The sequence below is a fragment of the Tursiops truncatus genome, chromosome 15 (genome assembly GCF_011762595.2).
Source record: "Tursiops truncatus isolate mTurTru1 chromosome 15, mTurTru1.mat.Y, whole genome shotgun sequence".
In the NCBI taxonomy this organism is placed as follows: domain Eukaryota; kingdom Metazoa; phylum Chordata; class Mammalia; order Artiodactyla; family Delphinidae; genus Tursiops; species Tursiops truncatus.
Genome location: NC_047048.1, coordinates 38,791,262 through 38,815,807, shown reverse-complemented (window position 1 = coordinate 38,815,807; position 24,546 = coordinate 38,791,262). Strand labels below are relative to the sequence as shown.

Genomic DNA, 24,546 nt, shown 5'->3' with positions numbered 1-24,546 from the left:
CCCATGTTAAAATAGTTGCTGTTAAATGATTCTTCACTTATTTTATCTCACGTGACTACCAGTTTTAACTTGTACCTGAAGCATAATGGATCTCAAACCTGAGTCTCCTCTGGCAGAGCTTGTGTAAAACACTGATTCAGAGATTAAATGCATAATGTACACGGAGGCACTGTCTTTATATTCAACATTCACCCAGTGTACGCTTCTTTAAATAAAGTTACTACTCACAAACAGAGGGGGAAGTAAAAGCTACAAAGACTATGAAACACTGGGTATTTTAAAGTTAAAACATCAACTCTCTCCACTTCTAGAGTAAGGGTGGTAATCTTTGAAAGAAGCTCAAGTTTTCTGATTCAATTATTGTAGACAACGGAACCAGGCCAAAAACGAAATGTGATGGCTTACAGCAGCCTACCTTTCAACAAAACTTCAGAAACAGTGGTCTATGTCTATACTACCAAACTCACGTAGGATGCCTGCTGGCTCCATAACTGATGCCAACTACACTTAACCCAATCCTCGTTGGAGAAAACAGGAATGAAAGCTATTGTTTTGCCTCAGAAAATTATTAATTTTTAAAAAATTATTTTTCTAAGCTGAGCGTCTGAAACATTTGAAAGTAGAATACTGCATAGCAGACAAATACAGTTTCAAATTTACAAACACCTGGCAGAAAAAAATGGCATTAATTAGGTCCTTTCTCAACCTACCAACTCTTAAACACCCACCGTAACTGCTAATCAAAGGAGTTGGGGAGTTTAAATGGGTTCACAATTATCCTTTATTTACACCATGCCTTGCACAAGGGCCAAGAGAATCAGAAAATTACTGACTACAGAATATTTAGGCTTTTGGCTACTACAACTGGTGCCTCTGAGCAATAATGATCACACAACAAATAAAATGAGAGTGACAAGTACTTCAGGGACATTTTTACATGTAAGATTTAAGAACCTCACAGATCCTGTGTCAAGATGGGAGGCAGAATACATACATTTAATTTATCTCCCTACCAAAAAGCCACTGAGAGTTCAAATAAGAATGAATGAAATTAGTTTGAGAAGCATTTAGGTCTCTAGATCCCGTCCTGAACTCCACTCTGCCGCCACCCCACTCCCTGGAATACTAGAGGTTATTCTCTGGGTAAACAGTATGTCTTTCTGGCTTAGTTATCATACTGAAAACAGGAAAATAGGTGGCCATATGCAAATGATGCTAAGACACTCCACCTCCAACACGACCTTGAAGCTGTGCTGAACAACAGAACTTTCTGTGATGATACAAATGTTCTCTGTCTGCACTGTCCAATATGGCAGCCACTACCACACACGGCTACTGAGCACATGAAATATGGCTAATACAACTGAGGATTTTAAATAGTTTAACATAAAATAACACATAAAATTAACTCAATATGTACCAAAATAGTATATATTGGGTAGACAAATCTATAAAACATATTACGTAGTTTTCTACCTTGGAAAAACACTATACTATTTAGCGTTATGGATGCCTCCTGTCCTCAGGAACCACCGTTACTATACTATGCAGTAAAATAATGCCCCCAAGGGCAAGGATTTCAACTCCAGTTTACTGTAATAATTATGGCCGACTATTTCTGGAGGTAAGGAAGCAATCTTGGGGGGATAAGAGACTTATAATAGACTCTTTTTTTGGCACGGGGATATTCTGAGTGTTAATTTGGAAGAGTCAAAACAACCAGACAGCTTAAAATTTGTATTTGAAACAGTAATTCCTACCTGTCCTCTGACGACCGCAACTACAGATTTAAAAAACATACTGACATTTGATGTATCTCTCTCCTTTCTTCCCGTGACTATTAAATGGATGAACAGCAAAGATATGAAGAACACAAAGGATGAGAACGGTCTTCTTTAACAGTCAAGATTGAGTCACACCACCTCTTACCATTATCCTCCGCACAACTATCAGCTACAGGTGTGAAGCAAAGGTCACAAGGATGAAAACTGGGGCCTGCTGTGGGGCGAACTAACAGGCTCTGCCTTAAAATCTGTCCCTGCCCAGTAAGTAAAGATCAGTCAGGCAAGCACACAGCAAATCCTCCATCCCTTGATAAGCCCAAAATGTCCACAGCTGCTGAGTACAGTTTTCTAGACCGTGCCTGGCCAAGGGGGCCAAGAAAGAGCTAAATTGAGCCCCTGCTCCACTAGCCGAGAGGCGCCTCTGCAGGGCTGCGAAGCTGGCAGCAGCGCCATCTGCCTGCCTCCTGGGGCTGCGCCACCGAGGGAAGCACCGTTCTGTCATTTGCGCAGTCACTACACAGGCCAGCAGCGAGCCAGAAAATGTTCCTAGTTAACCCTCTGCCCTGATACACTAGCTCATCCCCCAAAGCCAGGGTGACTAAACTGTTAAATTTACAGCCAATTTCCACTTGTAGAAGTCCTTCATTCACCTCACAGCAAAGTACAGACAATGTCCTTGAGACAGCCTATGTAGACCAAACAGCAACTCTCTACTAGCTGCATGTTAACGTTTAGAGTTCCACGAAAACCATTTTATGGTTACACCTTACTTGGTAAGGAAAAAAACTCATTCAATAACCTAAATTCTAGGAACCACCACCCACAGAAAAAAACCCGCCACCAAAAGAAAAATAACTTACAGAAAAATCATCTCAACAGCCAAAATAGATTAGATAGAATAAAGGCCCAGTTGCTAAACATCTGTCTCACTCCGATTGTATGCAATCTTATTTACAGACAGTCTTACTAGGTGTAACAGGTTCCCCACCTGCTGGGAGGCTGAGGCAGGGAGTCAGAAAGGCAGGGCAGGAACAATAAGGAGTTCCATAAACCTGACGGAGAAAGTAACAGCCCCCATTTCTCCCCCCACCCGCCTCAAATCTAGATAGAAAAATGGGAGGGGGTCCGAGCAACCAAGGGATAGAAGCACACTGGCAAAAAGTCCTAGGTCTTTCCTGTTTTCTTTCAAGTGCCCAATTTCCTTCAGGATAAAATCCATGCCAAGCACTTTATGCCCTATCTTTCCAGCTTCCTTTCCCACTTCTCCCTGACGTGCACCCCGTAATTCCAGTCATGCACGACCTCTGGGATTCCCTGAATACACCACATTCTCTAGTGATACTTCACCTTCCTCCTCTGCCGCCGGCCAAGTCCTTCAGGGCTCAGCTCAGGCCTCCCCTCTGGGAAGGAAATGCTTACTTGGCCTCTCAACCACCATATGCTAACACAGAGGACGATTATTTCCATCACAGAATCATCAACGACTGTGATGAACTTTCTATTGGGTGTCTCATTCTCTAGACTGTGCTCCTTAAGGGCAAGAACTAACAGTATCATTTTTTCTCCAACCCTATTCTACCTAAGAAATATCAGCTACTTTATAAGGTTTTGAAAAATGATTATCCCTTAAAATTTTTATGAAATGTTGTATTTTTTCCCCATTCTTCATGGTACAATTCTTCAGTTTACACCAAGGAAAATACTACATCTCAAAACTTTAGGGTTTTCTGAAAGAAACACAGCGAAAAACTTCTAAGCAATTTTTATTGATCTCCACAGAATATTTTGGTCCTGATCAGACCTGCTATTATTTTCTTTTTCCTAAAAATACAGAACTTCAGACCTCTGACATACTGTTTGCATATATTTATAATGTTTATCTTTTAGATTCCTCATAACTGACAAAAACAACTTGTAAAGAAGGAAAATTTTTACATCATTTGATTTTATAAGGACAACTCACTGCATATCACATCATGGAACCATGAATGTACTTGCGATGATGATGAAACTGAAAGACATTTTTTTTGAGCTATAACTGACACAGCATTGTTAGGTCACAACAACATACCTGTTGTTTCAAGTGTACAACATAATGATTCAGTATTTGTATACACTGTGAGATGATCACCATAATAAGTCTAGTTAGCATCCATCACCACACGTCGTTACAATTTTCCTTCTTGTGATGAGAACTTTTAAGATCTACTCTTTTAGCAACTTTCAAATATACAATAAGTACTATTACAATATTATAGTCACCATGCTGTACATCACATCCCCAGAACTTATTTATTTTATAATAGAAGTTTGTACCTTTTGACCACCTTCACCCATTTTGCCCACCACCCTGCCTCTGGCAACCACCAATTTGTTCTCTTTATCTATGAGTTTGGGTTTTTTTCTTTAGATTCCACATATAATTGAGATCATAAGGTATTTGTCTTCCTCTGTTTGACTTATTTCACTTAGCTTAATGCCTTCAAGCTACATCCATGTTGCTGCAAGTGGCAAAATCTCCTTTTTTATGGCTAAATAATATTCCATTTATGTATTTATATATGTGTGCACATTTTCTTTATTCACTTAACCATCAATGAACACTTAGGTTGCTTCTATGCCTTGGCTATTGTAAATAATGTTGCAATGAACAAGGGGTTGCATACATCTTTTATTCCTTTGCATAAATACCCAGAAGTGGAGCTGATGGATCATACGGTAGTTCTTTAATTTTTAATTAAATTAAAAAATCAGTATGAGGAATCTTCATACTGATTTCCATAATGGCTGAACCAATTTACATTCCCCCCAATAGTGCACAAGGGTTCCCTTTTCTTCACATCCTCACCAACACTTGTTATTTCTGTCTTTTTAATAATTGACATTCTAATGCATATATGGTCAATTAATTTATGTCAAAGGAGCCAAGAATAAAAAGTTGACCCTTGAACACCTTGGGGGTTAGGGGTACTGACCCTCTGCACAACTGAAAATCTGCATATAATTTTATAGTCAGCCCTCCAAGTCCATGGTTCCGCATTGGTGGATTCAACCAACCACGGATCGTGTAGTACTACAGCACATATTTACTGAAAAAATCCACCTCTAAGTGGACCTGTGCAGTTCAAACCCATGCTATTCAAGGGTCAACTGTACAATGGGAAAGGACAATCTCTTTTAATAAATGGTTTTGGGAAAAGTGGACAGCCACGTACAGAAGAATGACACTGGACCGCTATCTTATAGCATAAGGAAACTAACTCAAAAAATGGATTAAAGACTTGAATGGAAGATATGAAATTGCAAATCTCCTAAAATAAAACACAGATGGTAAGCTCTTCGACATAGGTCTTGGTGATGATTTTTCTGGATCTGACTCCAAAAACCAAAAGCAACAAAAGCAAAAATCAGTAAGTGGAACTATATCAAATGAAAACACTTCTGCACAGCAAAGAAAACCATCAACAAAATGAAAAGGCAATCTATTGAATGGGAGAAAATGTTTGCAAATCAGGTATCTGATAAGGTACATATCCAAAATATGTAAAGAACTCACTCACATACAACTCAGCAACAACAAAAAAAATTCAATTAAAAAATGAGCAGAGGCTCTGAATACACATTTTTCCAAAGACATAAAGATGGCCAAGAAGTACGTGAAAAGGTGCTCAACATCACTAATCATCAGGGAAACAATCAAAACCACCATGAGACATCACCTCAACTCTTGGTATCTTTATCAATGCCCTCTGCCTAACACATACACACAATCCCCCATCTACCCGGAACCGAAGCTGTTTAATAAATGTTTATTTAATCAACGTAAGTTTTCTACTTAATATTCTGTTCTAAAGGTCACAAATATACACTTTTTATTTCTAAAACTGATATGTAAGCATCACTTAATTTCAGAATAAATGCTAGATAAGAGACATTAATGTATACAGTATTCAATATGCAAAGAGTATGACCTTTAAGAAGTCAATATCCCATAAAACAAACTGACACATTTCAAAATTTCTGCAATCCCCTCCCCTGTTAAATAGCCATTTGATTCTGCAGTTGAAAAAATTTAAAAAGCACTACTTAATAATAAGATATATCTATTAGTGGTTTTATCCAAGGTGGAGAGAATGACTGTTTCAAGCACTTATTAATATTAGGGGGAAAAAGATCTCCACAATATTTTGCCTCACCTTTCACTAAGATAGGAAACAAAGAATACATTCCTAAACTGGGGAATGGAATACTGTTTGCAACAAAAGGAACAAACTGCTGATGTACAAATACCTTATCCTAAGTGAAAAGAACCCAGACTCAAAGGTTATGACTGCACAATTCCATTTATATGATACTCGTGCAAAGGTGAAAGAAACTACAGGGACAAAGAACAGATCAGTGAGTCAGCTCTACACACCACCAGTCCCTCCCATCAGGAAACTTGCATAAGCCTCTCAGATAGCCTCATCCACCAGAGGGCAGACAGCAGAAGCAAGAAGAACTACAATCCTGCAGCCTGTGGAACAAAAACCACATTCACAGAAAGACAGACAAGATGAAAAGGCAGAGAGCTATGTACCAGATGAAGGAACAAGATAAAACCCCAGAAAAACAACTAAATGAAATAGAGATAGGCAACCTTGCAGAAAAAGGATTCAGAATAATGATAGTGAAGATGATCCAGGGGGCTTCCCTGGTGGCGCAGTGGTTGGGAGTCCACCTGCCCATGCAGGGGGCGCGGGTTCGTGCCCCGGTCCAGGAGGATCCCGCGTGCCGCCGAGCAGCTGGGCCCGTGAGCCATGGCCGCTGGGCCTACGCGTCTGGAGCCTGTGCTCCGCGACAGGAGAGGCCACGGCAGTGAGAGGCCAGCGTACCAGGAAAAAAAAAAAAAAAAGTGATCCAGGACCTCGGAAAAAGAATGGAGGCAAAGATTGAGTAGATGCAAGAAATGTTTAACAAAGATCTAGAAGAATTAAAAACAAACAGAGATGAACAATGCAATAACTGAAATGAAAACTACACTAGAAGGAATCAATAGCAGAATAACTGAGGCAGAAGAACGGGTAAGTGGCCTGGAAGACAGAATGGTGGAATTCACTGCTGCGGAACAGAATGAAGAAAAAAGAATGAAAAGAAATGAAGACAGCCTAAGAGACCTCTAGGACAACATTAAACTCAACAACATTCGCATTATAGGGGTCACAGAAGGAGAAGAGAGAGAGAAAGGACCAGAGAAAATACTTCAAGAGATTATAGTCGAAAACTTCCCTAACATGGGAAAGGAAATAGCCACCCAAGTCCAGGAAGTGCAGCAAGTCCCATACAGGATAAACCCAAGGAGAAACACGCCGAGGCACACAGTAATCAAATTGGCAAACATTAAAGACAAAGAAAACTTATTGAAAGCAGCAAGGGAAAAATGACAAATAACATACAAGGGAACTCCCATAAGGTTAAAAGCTGATTTCTCAGCAGAAACTCTACAAGCCCGAAGGGAGTGGCATGATACACTGAAAGTGGTGAAAGGGAAGAACCTACAACCAAGATTACTCTACCTGGCAAGGATCTCATTCAGATTCGATGGAGAAATCAAAAGCTTTACAGACAAGCGAAAGCTAAGAGAATTCAGCACCACCAAACCAGCTCCACAACAAATGCTAAAGGAACTTCTCTAAGTGGGAAACACAAGAGAAGAAAAGGACGTACAAAAACAAACCCAAAACAATTAAGAAAATGGTCATAGGAACATACATACTGATAATTACCTTAAATGTGAATGGATTAAATGTTCCAACCAAAAGACACAGACTTGCTGAATGGATACAAAAACAAGACCCATATATATGCTGTCTACAAGAGACCCACTTCAGACACAGGGACACATTCAGACTGAAAGTGAGGGGTTGGAAAAAGATATTCCATGCAAATGGAAATCAAAAGAAAGCTGGAGTAGCAATACTCATATCAGATAAAATAGACTTAAAAAAAAAAGAATGTTACAAGAGATAAGGAATGACACTACATAATGATCAAGGGATCAATCCAAGGAGGTAAAACAACTATAAATATATATGCACCAAACACAGGAGCACCTCAATACATAAGGCAACTGCTAACAGCTATAAAAGAGGAAATCAACAGTAACACAATAATAGTGGGGGACTTTTAACACCTCACTTACACCAATGGACAGATCATCCAAAATGAAAATAAATAAGGAAACAGAAGCTTTAAATGACACAATAGACCAGATAGATTTAATTGATATTTATAGGACATTCCATCCAAAAACAGCAGATTACACTTCCTTCTCAAGTGCACACGGAACATTCTCCAGGATAGATCACATCTTGGGTCACAAATCAAGCCTCAGTAAATTTAAGAAAACTGAAATCATATCAAGCATCTTTTCTGGCCACAACGCTATGAGATTAGATATGAATTACAGGGAAAAAAACATAAAAAACACAAACAAATGGAGGCTAAACAATATGTTACTAAATACCAAGAGATCACTGAAGAAATCAAAGAGGAAATCAAAAAATACCTAGAGACAAATGACAATGAAAACACGACGATCCAAAACCTATGAGATGCAGCAAAAGTAGTTCTAAGAGGGAAGTTTATAGCTATACAAGCCTACCTCAAGAAACAAGAAAAATCTCAAATAAACAATCTAAATTTACACCTAAAGCAATTAGAGAAAGAAGAACAAACAAAACCCAAAGTTAGCAGAAGGAAAGAAATCATAAAGATCAGAGCAGAAATAAACGAAATAGAAACAAAGAAAACAACAGCAAAAATCAATAAAACGAAAAGCTGGTTCTTTGAGAAGATAAACAAAATTGATAAACCATTAGCCAGACTCATCAAGAAAAAGAGGAGAGGACTGAAATCAATAAAATTAGAAATGAAACAGGAGAAGTTACAACAGACACCACAGAAATACAAAGCATCCTAAGAGACTACTACAAGCAACTCTATGCCAATAAAGTGGACAACCTGGAAGAAATGGACAAATTGTTAGAAAGGTATAACCTTCCAAGACTGAACCAGGAAGAAATAGAAAATATGAACAGACCAATCACAAGTAATGAAATTGAAACTGTGATTAACAATCTTCCAACAAACAAACGTCCAGGACCAGATGGCTTCACAGGTGAATTCTATCAAACATTTAGAGAAGAGATAACACCCATCCTTCTCAAACTCTTCCAAAAAATTGCAGAGGAAGGAACACACCCAAACTCATTCTATGAGGCCACCATCACCCTGATACCAAAACCAGACAAAGATACTACAAAAAAAGAAAATTACAGACCAATATCACAGATGAATATAGATGCAAAATTCCTCAACAAAATACTAGCAAACCGAATCCAACAACACACTGAAAGGATCGTACACCATGATCAAGTGGGATTTATCCCAGGGATGCAAGGATTCTTCAATATACACAAATCAATCAATGTGATACACCATATTAACAAATTGAAGAATAAAAACCATATGATCATCTCAATAGATGGCAGAAAAAGCTTTTGGCAATATTCAACACCCATTTATGATAAAAACTCTCCAGAAAGTGGGCATAGAGGGAAGCTACCTCAACATAATAAAGGCCATATATGACAAACCCACAGCAAACATCATTCTCAATGGTGAAAAACTGAAAGCATTTCCTCTAAGATCAGGAACAAGACAAGGATGTCCACTCTCACCACTATTATTCAACATAGTTTTGGAAGTCCTAGCCACAGCAATCAGAGAAGAATAACAAATAAAAAGAATACAAATTGGAAAAGAAGAAGTAAAACTGTCACTGTCTGCAAATGACATGACACTATACATACAGAATCCTAAAGATGTCATCAGAAAACTACTAGAGCTAATCAATGAATTTGGTAAAGTTGCAGGATACAAAATTAATACACAGAACTCTCTTGCATTCCTATACACTAATGATGAAAAATCTGAAAGAGAAATTAAAGAAACAATCCCATTCACCATTGCAACAAAAAGAATAAAATACCTAGGAATAAACCTACCTAGGGAGACTAAAGACCTGTATGCAGAAAACTATAAGACACTGATGAAAGAAATTAAAGATGATACCAACAGATGGAGAGATACACCATGTTCTTGGACTGGAAGAATCAATACTGTGAAAATGACTATACACCCAAAGCAATCTACAGATTAAATGCAATCCCTATCAAATTACCAATGGCATTTTTTACAGAACTAGAACAAAAAACCTTAAAATTTGTATGGACACACAAAAGACCCCAAATAGCCAAAGCAATCTTGAGGGAAAAAAACGGAGCTGGAGGAATCAGACTCCCTGACTTCAGACTATATTATAAAGCTACAGTAATCAAGAAAATATGGTACTGGCACAAAAACAGAAACATAGATCAATGGAACAAGATAGAACGCCCACAGATAAACCCACACACCTATGGTCAACTAATCTATGACAAAGGAGGCAAGGATACACAATGGAGAAAAGACAGTCTCTTCAATAAGTGGTGTTGGGAAAACTGGACAGCTACATGTAAAAGAATGAAATTAGAACACTCCGTATGTAACACCATACACAAAAATAAACTCAAAATGGATTCGAGACCTAAATGTAAGACCGGACACTATAAAACTCTTAGAGGAAAACATAGGAAGAACACTCTTTGACATAAATCACAGCAAGATCTTTTTTGAACCATCTCCTAGAGTAATGGAAATAAAAACAAAAATAAACAAATGGGACCTAATGAAACTTCAAAGCTTTTGCACAGCAAAGGAAACCATACTCAAGACAAAAAGACAACCTTCAGAATGGGAGAAAAGATTTGCAAACGAATCAACAGACAAAGGATTAATCTCCAAAATATATAAACAGCTCATGCAGCTCAATATTAAAAAAACAAAGAACCCAATCCAAAAATGGGCAGAAGACCTAAATAGACATTTCTCCAAAGAAGCCATACAGATGGCCAAGAAGCACATGAAAAGCTGCTCAACATCACTAATTATTAGAGAAATGCAAATCAGAACTACAATGAGGTATCACCTCACACCAGTTAGAATGGGCATCATCAGAAAATCTACAAACAACAAATGCTAGAGAGGGTGTGGAGAAAAGGGAACCCTCTTGCACTGTTGGTGGGAATGTAAATTGATACAGCTACTATGGAGAACAGTATGGAGGCTCCTTAAAAAACTGAAAATAGAATTACCATGTGACCCAGCAATCCCACTACTGGGCATATACCCAGAGAAAACCATAATTCAAAAAGACACATGCACCCCAATGTTCATTGCAGCACTATTTACAATAGCCAGGTCATGGAAGCAACCTAAATGCCCATCGACAGACGAATGGATAAAGAAGATGTGGTACATATACACAATGGAATATTACTCAATAAAAAGGAATGAAATTGGGTCATTTGTAGAGACGTGGGTGCATCTGGTGACTGTCATACAGAGTGAAGTAAGTCAGAAAGAGAAAAACAAATATCGTATATTAACGCATATATGTGGAACCTAGAAAAATGGTACAGATGAACTGGTTTGCAGGGCAGAAAATGAGACACAGATGTAGAGAACAAATGTATGGACACCAAGGGGGGAAAGCGGCGGGGGTGGGGTGTGTGTGCTGAATTGGGCAATTGGGATTGACATGTATACACTGATGTGTATAAAATTGATGACTAATAAGAACCTGCTGTATAAAAAAATAAATAAAATTAAATTTAAAATTTTTTTAAAAAAAGAACATCAGTGGTTGTTGGGGATTGGAGGAGGTATTAATATGGGCACTTTTTTGGAGTGAAGGAACTATTCTATATTTTGATTGTGGTGGTAGTTACACAACTGTATATGGCCAAAATCTGCAGAACTTACACTAAAAATGGTGAATTTTACTTTACGTAAATTATCCTAAATGGAAAAAATATACATTACTTTTAGTTTTTACTTCAAGAGCAACAATGTAAAAAACACTCTAGTCCCTTTTGAGAAAGATAATACTGAACACACCATAAGCTAATGGTAAACGATGTTGTCTTAGCTTAACAACTTGGCTTCTCTGGAGGATGAGCTAGCATGTCAGTGAACCGAAGACAGGAAGCAGACTTGATGCTGTTGGTTAACTGATCTACCTTTGTTCCGTGGTCACACTCAGTTTCTAAGCCCTACCAAATTCCTCCTTAAATGTGTATTTCAAATCTATTCCTTCTCATCTACTCTTCAAATCTTCTATCACGCCCAAGATTAAAAATCTTCACCAATTCCCAAGCACCCACAAAAGTCCGAATTCATTAACACAGCATAAGAGGCCCTTTATTATCTGAACCAACCTACCCTTCCAGATTTATCTTCCACCACAGGCAACGATATTACTCACTGTTACCTTTCAGGAAGCAATTTGGCCATTTTCACCAAGAGCCTTAAAAAAATCTAAACTCTTTGACCCTTTAACCTAGTATTCCTACTTCAAGGAATTTATTCTGGGGAAATAATCTGCATAATACTAAAAATGAGACAGTCCAAATAAAAACAGAAGAATTACTAAGAAAATCATAATATATCCACAGGATAGCTTGTGATACAGCTGTTAAAATTACGTTTATGGTAAGCTTTTAATGACATGGGGGAAATAATTATGATTTGGTTTAAGTGAAAAAATAAGCTAGATATAAAGTTTTATGTACAGTAAAATACATAGAGGAAAAAGAAATTTCATCTCTAACAGTGGGAATATAAGTGACTTTATCTACTCCCTAGTTTCCTCTATTTTCCAAGTTTTCTATGATGAGCAAATTTTAAAAATCAGAAATATATACACACAAACACCAAACTTTTGACTCAGTAACTGCATACCTAGGACTCTATTTTGAACAAACAATGCCAATGAAGGCAAAGATTTATGCTCAAGGATGACTGGGCACTACTTACAATACGGATTAAAATCTAACAGGAAGATGATTTAATACCATCACTGTATATGCATAATACCATTACAGTTTAAATAGTTTTTACAGATATATTTAACACACCATAAAATTGACCCATTTAAAGTGTAAATTCAGTGGGCTTTAGTATATTCGCATTGTGCATCCATCACAGTCTAGTTTTAGAACATTCTGAACACCTTAAAAAGAAACCCAGTACTCATGAACAATCACTCCTCTTTCCCATTCTTACCAACCCCAAACCTAGCCAACCACAAATTTACTTCCTGTCTCTATGTATCTGCCAATCCTGGATATGCTATATAAATGGAATCATACAACATGCAGTCTTTTTCTGACTGGCTTCTTTCACTTTACATGTGTTAAGGTTCATCCATGTCATAGCATGTATCAGTACATCATTTATTTTACTGACAAATAATACTCCATTGTACAGATATACTACATTTTATCTATCCAATCATCAGTCGATGGACATCTGGGTTGTTTCCACTTTGAGGCTATTATGAATAACACTATGAACATTCATGTACAAGTTTTTATGTGGACATGTGTTTTCATTTCACTTGGTATATAACTAGGAGTGAAACTGCTGGGTCATATGGTAACGCCTAAGTTTAACTTCTTGAGGAAATGTCAAACCGTTTTCCAAAATGGCTGCACCATTTTACATTCCCACCAGCAACATATGTGGGAGGGTTCCAACTTCCCCATGCCCTTGCCAACATGTTAGTTTTTTTACAGCCATCCTAGTGGGTATGAAATAGGATCTCACTATGTTTTGATCTGCATTTCCTAGTGGCTAATGATTTTGAGCATATTTTCATGAGCTTATTGACCATCTGTGTATCTTCCTTTAGAAAAATGTCTATTCAAAGCCTTTGCCCATATAATTCAGTTGTCTTTTTATTGTTGAGTTGTAAGAGTTCTTCATATATTCTGCAAGTTCCTTGTCAGACATATGATTTGCAAATATTTTCTCCCATTCTCTGGGTTGTCTTTTCCACTTTCTCAATGGTGTTCTTTGATGCAAAAAAGTTTTCAATTCTAATAAAGTCCAATTTACCTATTTTTCTCTTGGCACCTGTGCTTTTGGTGTCACTGCCTAAAAATACCACGAAAATTGTCCAAAAAACACTGCCTAATCCAAGTTCACAAAGATTTATGCCTATGTTTTCTTCTAGGAGTTTTATAGCTTTAGCTCTTATATTTAGGTCTATGACCCATTTTGAGTTAAATTTTGTATATAGTGTGAAGCAGGGATCCAAATTCATTCATGTGGACATCACCTGTCCCAGCATCATTTGTTGAAGACGCTATTCGTTTCCCCATTAAATTAGCTTGACACCCTTGTCACATTGAGATGTGAGAAATAAAGGACATAAAACTGTTACAGATGAACTCAACTGTTTGAGAAAAATCTACACTGACATTCTCCAGATATTCACTATCTCCCTTATTTCCATTATAGTACTTATTACAATCTCCAATTATCTTATTTATTTACTGATTTCTTACCTGTCTCCCCCATGAGAATGTATATTCCATAGGAAAAGGGACTTTGTCTTGTACACTGTTGAATCTCTAGAACCTACAACAGTACTTGATTCCCAGAAGGTACCTAACACTTATTTATTGAAAGAATGAGCATATGTTTAAAGTGGCCTGAAAGAAAGTGCACCAAATGCACTTTGGATAGGGCTGTCATTACAACTCAATTTTCCTTAATGTTATATAACGAACATACATTATTATTACAATCAGATGTGAAGATATTTTAAAGATCTGTAATACTTCTGCATCAATTTGTTGTTCCTCAAAGTTCCAAGAACCTCAATTTTTTTTTTTTTTTTTTGCGGTACGCGGGCCTCTCACTGTTGTGGCCTCTCCCATTGCGGAGCACAGGCTCCAGACGCACAGGCTCAGCAGCCATGGCTCACGGGCCCAGCCGCTCTGCGGCATGTGGGATCTTCCCGGACCGGGGCACGAACCCGTGTCCCATGCATCGGCAGGTGGACTCTCAACCACTGCGCCACTAGGGAAGCCCCAAGAACCTCAATTTTTGCCAAACTATTTTGGCTTCTTTTATATAGTACCCCAGCACAATGACACCACCAACTACCTAGTGGCTCAGGTCTAAATCTTCGGAATTATCTTTGATGTCTTTCTTTCCCCTATGCCACACACCCAAATGATCAGTAAGTCCGGTCAGCTCTTCCCCCAAATATACAATATCCAATCACTTCTCACTATCCCAGTACTAACAATCCTAATCCAAGCTACCACTGACTGATTGAATAATAGCAACGGTCAATCAGTTTTGTCCCCATTTGTACATCTAAATCCTATCTCACTCCACAACTTAACACCCTAACACCTCCCTACCACCAGACACCCGACAGCTTCCTGGTGCAGTCACCTTGGCTCACCCAGCTCTAGCTCCTGCCTACAGTCCATTTCCTACTTTTCTCCCTGCTTTTCACTGAATTCCAACTACACAAACCTTTTTTTGTCCCTGGCATGTCAAGCTCATTCTCTTCTCAAGGCCTTTCTACTTACAGAGTTCCTTCTACCTAAAATGCTCTTAACATGGCTAGCTAGCTCCTTCTTGCCATGCAAGTCTTAAGCTCAAATGTCACCCCAAGAGGACTTCCCTAAGAATCTACCTCAAGGTAGCCAACTTTTCTAGTACTCCCTATTGATCACCCTATTTTTTTCACACCAGTTGCCATTACCTGACATGATCTTGTAATTTTTTGGTTGTCCCTCCCACCTGCCCACCTCCATTAGAATATAACTTCTACAAGGAATGGACTTTGTTTTTCTGTACTGTATGCCAAGTACCTGGGTCAGTTCTTGGCATATAATAACTTCTCAAATATTTATTGAATAGATGATTGCTATTCTAAACCTTGAGGGCAATGAACAACTGTGTTTCATTCTCCATTAATTACTTCAAGAAAAATATAACTATGAGTGGAAGACAAGATATTTTTACATCAAGGATCAAAATCACCTCAAAAGTCAAATTAAAAAGTTGATCATATATAATGACTCCAAGTAAAATAAAATTAGTTTAAAGAAATAATAAACAATTAGAAACATGTTTTTATGCACTCCTTCACCGTTTTTATTTTATCTACAATTACTGAAGTAAACACTGGTGTACTCAGAATATAAAGAAAAGAGACTGTTAAACTTGGATCTAAGGTTGTTTAATATTATTATTTTAGCCAGTGCTGATAAGCACTTTACTATGTGCCAGGCATTGCTTTACTTATATGCATCGACAAAATGTTGTGATGGTTAAGTACTATTATCATTCCCACTTGGAGGAATGATGAAATTGAGGCACAGAACAGTCAGTAATGTGTCTCAGGTTATACAGTCAGTAAGTGGCAGAGCCAAGATTCAAAAAACCTAGGCAGCCAGACTCTGGGCTCAAGCTCTTAACCACTTCTCAGTATAGTTTAACAGTAATGATAACAATACCTACCTCACTGGGTTGCTAGAAGGATTGAGTGAGATAAGTTAACACAATGTATGACACACAGCAAATACTTATAAGTTATCTAAGATAGCATTACTTCTTGTTCTTTCATTTGTTGAGCTTTCAAGTGCTTTTCTATGGTTCAGGATGCCTCAATGAGCATCAAATACCATTCAGTTTCATTTTTAAGAAAGAAAGAGAATTGGCATTACTGAGCAGTTTTTGCATGTCAGAATTAGTTGAAAGGTGCTACTCTAATAATACCTGCCTTATCTATCTCAAAGGATTTTCACTGTTAAGACTCGAACTAAATTATAACGCAATATACAAAGGGGAGGTACTATTCAATTAGTTCAGTACTTAAAACTCAATTCCCATTGTATTAAAAGAAAGGTATGTGGGAATAGAAAGTATAAAAATTAAAGTAATCCATCTCCATGGGACCCGGCCCCATCATAATGAAGAATGCCCTCTCATTCACTCATTCGTGTTCATTTGGTAACATCTGTTGTGGGCCTACTTGGAGAGGTGTTGTGGTACTGAAATATACAAATCCTAGCCAATGGAGCTCAACAGTCTAGTCCCACAAAACATCTTAATAAGTTCCATAAAAGGGATTCACAGGCTACCTCAGCACTGTTAGTCATATGCAGACATGCCAAGAATTAACAAAAGTGTTGGTACCCACACTAACGTCCCCTTACACATTAAACAGGCCAATCCACAAAGTCTGAGGCTGGTCCGTTAAGGTGGCCACTAACCACATGTGGTTTAGAGAGTCCATTAAACATGGCCAGTGCTGCCGAGGAACTGCATTTTTAATTTTATTTCACTTTAATTAACTTAAATTTTTAAATTCATTATCAATTCCATTACTGGAAAACTAAGTATGCTTGGAGCAACTTAAGTATATGACTCTGCTTTTTCAACTATAAATTTTATGTCTAAATATATACCAAATATTTCCAATGAAAACTGAGCATCTGAATTGAGCTGTGCTGAGTATAAAATATACAGTGGATTTCAAACAATTTGTATGAGAGAAGAATGTAAAATGTCTCATTTTTTAATTGATTAAATGTTGATACAATATTTCAGATATATTGGGTTAAACAAATTTCATCTTTTCTTTTTACCTTTTTAATGGGGCTACTAGAAAATTTAAAAATACATATGTAACTCACATTTTATTTCTATTCGACAACATTGGTCTAAAGATGACTTACAACGTTTTTAAAACAAGGCCTCAATGATTTGAGAATTCCTCAGAGCTTCAGAGCTTCCATAACTGACTTAAAAGATAGCTCCAGAGCCAGCTGGAGAAGTTTTACCTATATCTGCCCATGCTTTAGTTTTAGCTCTATTACTTAAAAAAAAAAAAAAACACTACCACCAACAAAAATGTGCTTTGTGAAAGAATTTAAAAATTTACAAGTTGCCCATCTTCTGAAAACAAGCCAAGACAGGAATATGGGTAGAAAATTCTACGGGTAGAAAAATATGGGTAGAAATAGGAGGAACAACCTATAAAGTAATGCAAAAATGTTGAAAGTAGTAAACAGTCTTCCTCTAATGTGATCCAAAAGCACAAACACACAGATAAATTAGTTTTAAATGTAGGTTTCCTGCTACAGTACGCACTGAAGTTTCTACCTTTCAAGTGCTCATCCTAAGCCTTGTTGCAACAGCATAAGAGTTCTTTGACGGTCCCTTGTCATTGTCAAAAAAAATAAAGCCAAAATCTCCACCATTTCACACTACAGATTAAAATATGAATTTTAAGAATTCTGACTGCATTTTTCCTGAAATGAGCTACTTTTAAAAGATCTACCAAAAATTGATTTTTTAACACAGCAAACAAATCATGAAATAGGGTAAACAGCACATAAGCATTACAATGTCAGCTACTAGAAGACAATCTTACAAGAGTTAAGGATCACTCAAGACTATGTACTCAACTCTATGGGGGCCCTTGTACAGAAGATTCCTTGTACATGAATTCCAAGATTCCATGAATTAAGTAACAAGTCTGTCAAAGCATTACTGAGATGAACCAATCTGATGTTTATTTTTCTATGCTTCTCCCAATGTAAAATTTCAAGCAAAATGAACAGGAGACAGCTTTTAGAAGCAGGACAACTCCAAGTGAAAACTCATTTCTAACACCAATGATTAAAATATTTCTGAGTGTTACATATAAATCTTTGGGTATGTCTTTCATGGAAAACCTAGAGAGGAGTATTAGGCTATGTGGAAAGGTAGCTCAAGATGCTTAAATAACAAGCATCATGTTTATGGTTTATTATTTTCTGTGGTTTAGGTATGCAAATAGCAAAGACTACGACAGAGACCAGGCCTAGTTATTCAGACTAGAGCATTACTCTGTAGATAAAAAAAAAGTACATGTTAAAACAACAGTTTTTAAAGAGTTTCAATTTTTTTTTTCAAATTTCAAATGTGGTGTTCGGCTCAAAGTATCTTAATTATTACTGAAAGAAAATATAAGTTACATTAACATAAACAAAAACACAAATGTTTAGAATCTTCCTGTATACAATAAACACCATTTTGATTTAAAACAATTCTGTTTACAAAAAACGATTATGGTTATTTGTTTTATTTTTTTAATAGCCTTTATTTTGTAGAGACATTGTAGGTTCACAGCAAAATTGAGCAGAAAGTACAGTTTTCCCGTATATCCCATGTGTGTTTGTTTTTAACATTTTGGCTAGAAGCCACACATAACCTAGATTTTATATAGTGCCCAGGAAAAGCAAAAGACATATTGACCATCTTGTCCAAAAGCCTCACATTTGGAGAATTAAAATAGTTCTGGTAGAGGCCTGTTAAGTTCTAGGTAGCCTAAATTAAGTAAAACTTAATCATCACGGTTGTAAATTCTTTGTTGCCTTTATTCCCCAGAAAAACACCCTCAGAAAAGGCACTGGGATTCCTTCTGGCCCTCTGAAAATTGTGTTTCTGATGCAACCGCCCATTAAAAAATACGCAATCCCAAATTAAAAATCCCCAAAACGGAGGAAAAAGAAGGAAAAGGGTAAGTATAGAACAGAGGATGTTAATCTCCACGCCCTGTGGCAAAGATGGAACTCTACTCTGGATCACTGTGCATTCTACCACAACCAGGGCCTCACAAGGGCAGGTGGCTAGAATTAAGAGTACTGAACTTCTGTTACTTAGCAGCTTGAGAGGCAGGCAAAGAAAAGCAGGTGCCAGAGGCAAGGTATATTAGTCTTCATTATGCAGGTCTGGCTTTGACAAGCACATTCTCGCTGATTTTCTTTTAAGGTTAGATTTACTTTATGGCTCCACAAATGAGTTTATATGAAGACGTGGGGAGTATTTACACAGTGTCAGGGTCACTGAAAGCTCATGCATGTAAAAACATAAGCTGCAACAAGAATGAAAAGATACTCAACTACTGCTAATCAGAGAAATGCAAATTAAAAGAATGAGAAACCATTTCACACCTATCCGATTGGTTTTCAAAGTCTCATAATGCCAAGTAGTGAAAATAGAGAAACAGGCTCGTGAAAGCAGCTGATGGGAGGCAAACTAGAACTAAACCTCACCAAGTTCTTTTTTTCAAAGTTGCAAAAGGATACACGAAGCATGATAACATTTATGTAAAATCTTAAAATACGTCAAGGCAACATATATTATTACAGACGCATACATGTACAACTGAAAGTATGGAAACATCAATGAAATGTGTTAGTTTCAGGTGACTATGCTGAACTTTTACCTGAGCCCTGAGCTCCTGAAAAGCAGTGAAGATTAAGAAATTCACTCCCATCATTTTGTGTTCAGGGCAACAGAAGGATCCTGCTCTTGCTTACTTCCAGATTAAGACATGTCCCCAGGCTTCCTCAAGACTCCTCAGTTTACCAGCCCCAGGTCTCTGTCCTTTTTTGTTGTTTTTTTGTTTGTTTTTGAGATGTTCCTCATTTCAATTAATGTTCTCTCAAATGCAATAACCTGCAAAAATCATCTCCTTAATCGGCCAGTACATTACGTCTTTGACACAGGAGTGGTTACCTCTGGGGAGAGAAGGGAATGGGATGAGGAAAAAGATGCGTATTTACCTGTAAAGGTAACATAAAAACCTGAAATATGGCAAAAAGTTAACCTTTTCTTTTTTTGTACAAAGGAACTTATTATTCTGTGTACCTTCCTGCTTAAAATGTTTCAAAATTAATTTTTAAATTATTTTAAAGCCTGATGTGGAGTCAGAAAAGGCCACAAGTCAATAAAACCTTTACAGACTGTTTTCTAATATGTTAAATGGGCACAGGAACACATGCCCAACCTCTTCCACTAGATTGCTGTAAGTAAAAGTGTTTTTGCTAATCATCAAGTGGAAGAATACAGGTGTAATTCAGTCTGAGCCAACAGCTCAGTTTGTTAGAGCCAAGTTCTCATTAGGGTAAGGTTAAGGGTTAGATTATCATGCAGACCTTTACTGTTTCAGGGACAAGACTACACTCTGACTTCCCAGAGAGCCACTGGTTACAAGAGGAGCTAGGCCAGTCTCCTGTGATGTCTCAATCCATACCAACAGGAAGAACTACTCAGCAGATAACCCTAGGAATTTCATGGTAGGCTGGTAAATAATCTTTGTATGAGGAAGCTGGCGCACCCAGTACACACGCACACCAAAGTTTTGTTTGGAGAGTGTAGATGTGGTTCCTGTGGAGGGTAGGCTTTTTTTTTTCTTTGGCACTGTAAAGTGAGACTTTAAAAACATGAAATCTCATCTTAAAGTGCTCAGGGTGATCTGAGTTGGTTTCAAATTGCTTTATTCCCAAGTGCTTCGAGAAGACTTGGTGAGTACCAGGAAGTGATTTTGTTAATGTAGAACAAATCCATCAACAGTTAAAATTTAATCTGAAAAAAAAAAAATCTTAGAAACTTGGAACCAAGTATCCAACCAACAGATCTAAACAGTTTCAAATACAGAGGTAAAGTGCTAAAATCAGGGAATAAACATACATCTTCATAATATTCTCTAATAGCTGGAATGAAGGGAGAAGCTCTGTGCTCATAAGGCTAAATACAAGAGTAAGCTTTAAAAATGGTCATCTGCACAAATGAACTGATCTACGAAACAGACACAGACTCACAGACAAAGAGAACAGACTTGTGGTTGCCAAGGGGGAGGGGGTTGGGGAGGGACAGACTAAGGTTGGGGTTAGCAGATGTGAGCTTCTACATATAGATCCTACTGTATAGCACAGAAAACTATATTCAACATCCTATGATAAACCATACTGGAAAACAATATTTTAAAAAGAATGTATATATATGTATGACTGAAGCACTCTGCGGGACAGCAGAAATGAACACAACATTGTAACTCAACTGTGTCAATTAAAATAATAAAATAAAGATGGTCACCTGTATTCTAAACTCTCTTTCTTTGCAAGCATCCTAACAAGAGTAGTTCATAAGTTCTTCCGACCTCCCGAAGTTTGAAACGTACTCGGAATCACCCATCTTGATTAATTTTTATTTCTCCTCCTCCTTCCGAACCATAAATATTTTAAACATACTCTTCATTTTATTTGAATGTATAGAAATAAGAAAGTTAAGCTTTAAAGTTTAAGCATTTAGCTAAAGTAAAAAGGGTTGGTCCTATTTTCAAACAGAAAATAAAGTTATGTCAAATCAGAAGGCACTAAAGCCGGCTCCAGCCTGATTCAAAGCACTTTCGTCTGAGTGTATGGTCTTAAATTTATGAAAACTCAAAGCCCTAAGATTAAGTCTTTTAGCATAAAGTAGTACAATCTTAAAGAAGTTAGAAAGTTGTAAGATGCCGATCTCCTTTGTAGCTTACAAAATCAAACCAAAGAAGAACCAAAAACTGAACAACATCAAATTCGTACTAAATATCCTCAGTCATCCAGAAACTACTGTTAATCTCTAATTTTCTTCCACCACTGAGCCAGTCTGCATAGCCCTGAAAGGTGCAATACCTTAAGAAAACCCAAATTGTCATTCAGTGAAAACACTGTGTAGGAAGATAAACTGGGACCAACTGTTTCCAGGCAGACAGATGCAATAACAGTGTAATATTTCCAGCAAAGTCTGGTAAGCCTTTGCCTGCAAATCATTGACCAAAAATGGTAACAGAATGCGCAGACTACAGAAAACGACAAAATGTCCTACTTGATCGTCCACTTAAGAGCACGGTTCTACAGCAAACGAGAGTGACAGTTTAGAGGGGAAAATACGTGAATTAAGCAGTCCAACACCTAGAATATGCGGAACATCTGTTTACTTTTTAGCGACTCGGATAGCTTAATGGACTTTAAAAAGCTTTTTCATTTGCTTTAGTTAGCATCCCAGCATCATGCCCACCCCCTGCCCGCTAAATACTGGCAGAGCCAACCTGTTTGCAGGTAAAAGAAAATCTGTGACCGTACATGGAGGCCGGACAGGCCACCGCCCGGCCGAACGCGCAGGACGAGGAGCTACGGGACGCGGACCACCGGGGGCGGCAGCAAAGGACCGCAGGCCCGGTTCGGAATCGTGGGGGGTCACGCTCGGTGGCCATCCCGCCCCCCAGGTGGCTCAATAAAGTCCTCGTTCCCTCCTCAAGACGCACGGACCTCAGGGGCCGAAACCGCCCGAGTCGCCGACCGCCCGCTCCCGGCCTTGGCGAAACGTGCGCCAAAGAGGCCCCACCCGGGAGCGCGGGCGGACCCCGGGCGGCGTCGCCGGGGCGGGGGGGTCGACCCCGGCTGGGCTACCGAGGCCAGGGGGAGGCCCCGCGCCGGCGGCGACGGCGAGAATGCAGCGGCCGAGGAGCCGCCCCGGCGCGGGGCCCAGCGGGTCCGCGGCGGCCGAAGCCCGGGTCCCCCCGCGCCGCCGCCGCCCCGACCCCGCGGCGCCCCGGGCCCCCAGCTTACCATCTTCGCCGCGGCGGCCGCAGAGCGCGGAGAGGGAGCCGGCGAGCACCAAGTCTGCGGAGCGACCTCCTCACAGCAGCCCCACTAACCTCCCAGGGACTGGCGGGCGCCTCGGGCCCAGACGCGGCGGCGCACGTCACGCGCTGCCCACCGTTGCTACGCAACCGGCCGGCCTGGCAACGCCCCGCCCCGGCAGTCCCCCCCCCAACCCCGACTCCGCGGGGGCGGGGTCTTCCTCGCCTTCCGGAGAAGGGGCACCGGGCACCCCTCACCAGCTCTGGCCTGTGGGGCGGGGGCGAGGTCCTCCCCCAGCAGCTCCGGACGAGGGGGCGGAGCTTCAGCTGGCACCTGCGGGCGAGGGGCGGTGGCCCCTTCACCGGGGCGGGGCCACGTAGCGCCCCGCCCACTGCGCCGCCGTTGCCCTTACATGGAAGTAGCCACCTGGCCAGGTGTGCACCGCCGCGAGGGGCGGGGCCTGGGAGGGGGAGGGGTGAGAGGGGCGGGGCCCGCGGCGGAGGAGACGGGAGGGAGGAGGGAGGAGGAGGGGGGAGGGAGGAAGGAGGACGAGAGGGAGGGAGGGAGGGACGAAGAAAGGACCAGCGGGAGCCGGGGCGCGGGCAGTCGCGGGGGCCGCGCGTCCCGCATTTTTTACCTACTTTGGTGAGATTCCCGCCATCCTCGCCTGATTGGCCCAGACCTGCACGTCTGGCCCTCGGGCGAGAGGAAAAATCTGCACATTTTTCCTCTTTGCCGAGGCGACTGTGGCGATTCAGAGCGCTCTGAGTCACCGCTAATTTCAGGTCTGGAAAAAACAAGGAGTGATTTATTTGTCTTTGGGAACAGCCCGGGAAAGGAGCACTGCAGTCCGCAGCAGTGTGGCAGGGAAACGGCAGAGATGCCTCAGGATGGTGGCGCCAGCCCCGCTGCTCCTTTTGGGGGGTTTTTAATTTGAGATTGCGTTTTTTTTAATGGGCGGTTGCATCAGAAACACAATTTTCAGAGGGCCAGAAGGAATCCCAGCGCCTTTTCTGAGGGTGTTTTTCTGGGGAATAAAGGCAACAAAGAATTTACAACCGTGATGATTAAGTTTTACTTAATTTAGGCTACCTAGAACTTAACAGGCCTCTACCAGAACTATTTTAATTCTCCAAATGTGAGGCTTTTGGACAAGATGGTCAATATGTCTTTTGCTTTTCCTGGGCACTATATAAAATCTAGGTTATATGTGGCTTTTATTCTGGCCTCTAGACATAGAGACTCATTTCTCGTTACTCTCCTGTTTTGTGTTTGTTTTCTTTTTAAGAAAGAAAGTTGTGGCAATTCTAAGCCTTACCACCTACTACAAGATTTTTGGCAGGCTAGAACAG

The 24,546-nt window shown here is 39.5% G+C and overlaps 1 protein-coding gene across 1 annotated transcript in view; it reads right to left on the bottom strand.

Annotated features, from left to right (window-relative positions):
- Nucleotides 1-23,416, bottom strand: part of DSTN (destrin, actin depolymerizing factor) — a 37,379-nt gene extending 13,963 nt beyond the window's left edge. The window contains exon 1 of the mRNA XM_019927512.3: nucleotides 23,180-23,416. Coding sequence (XP_019783071.1) covers nucleotides 23,180-23,182 — 3 coding nt within the window. The 5' untranslated portion in view covers nucleotides 23,183-23,416. The remainder of the gene's footprint in view (nucleotides 1-23,179) is intronic.
- Between the last annotated feature and the right edge of the window lie 1,130 nt (nucleotides 23,417-24,546).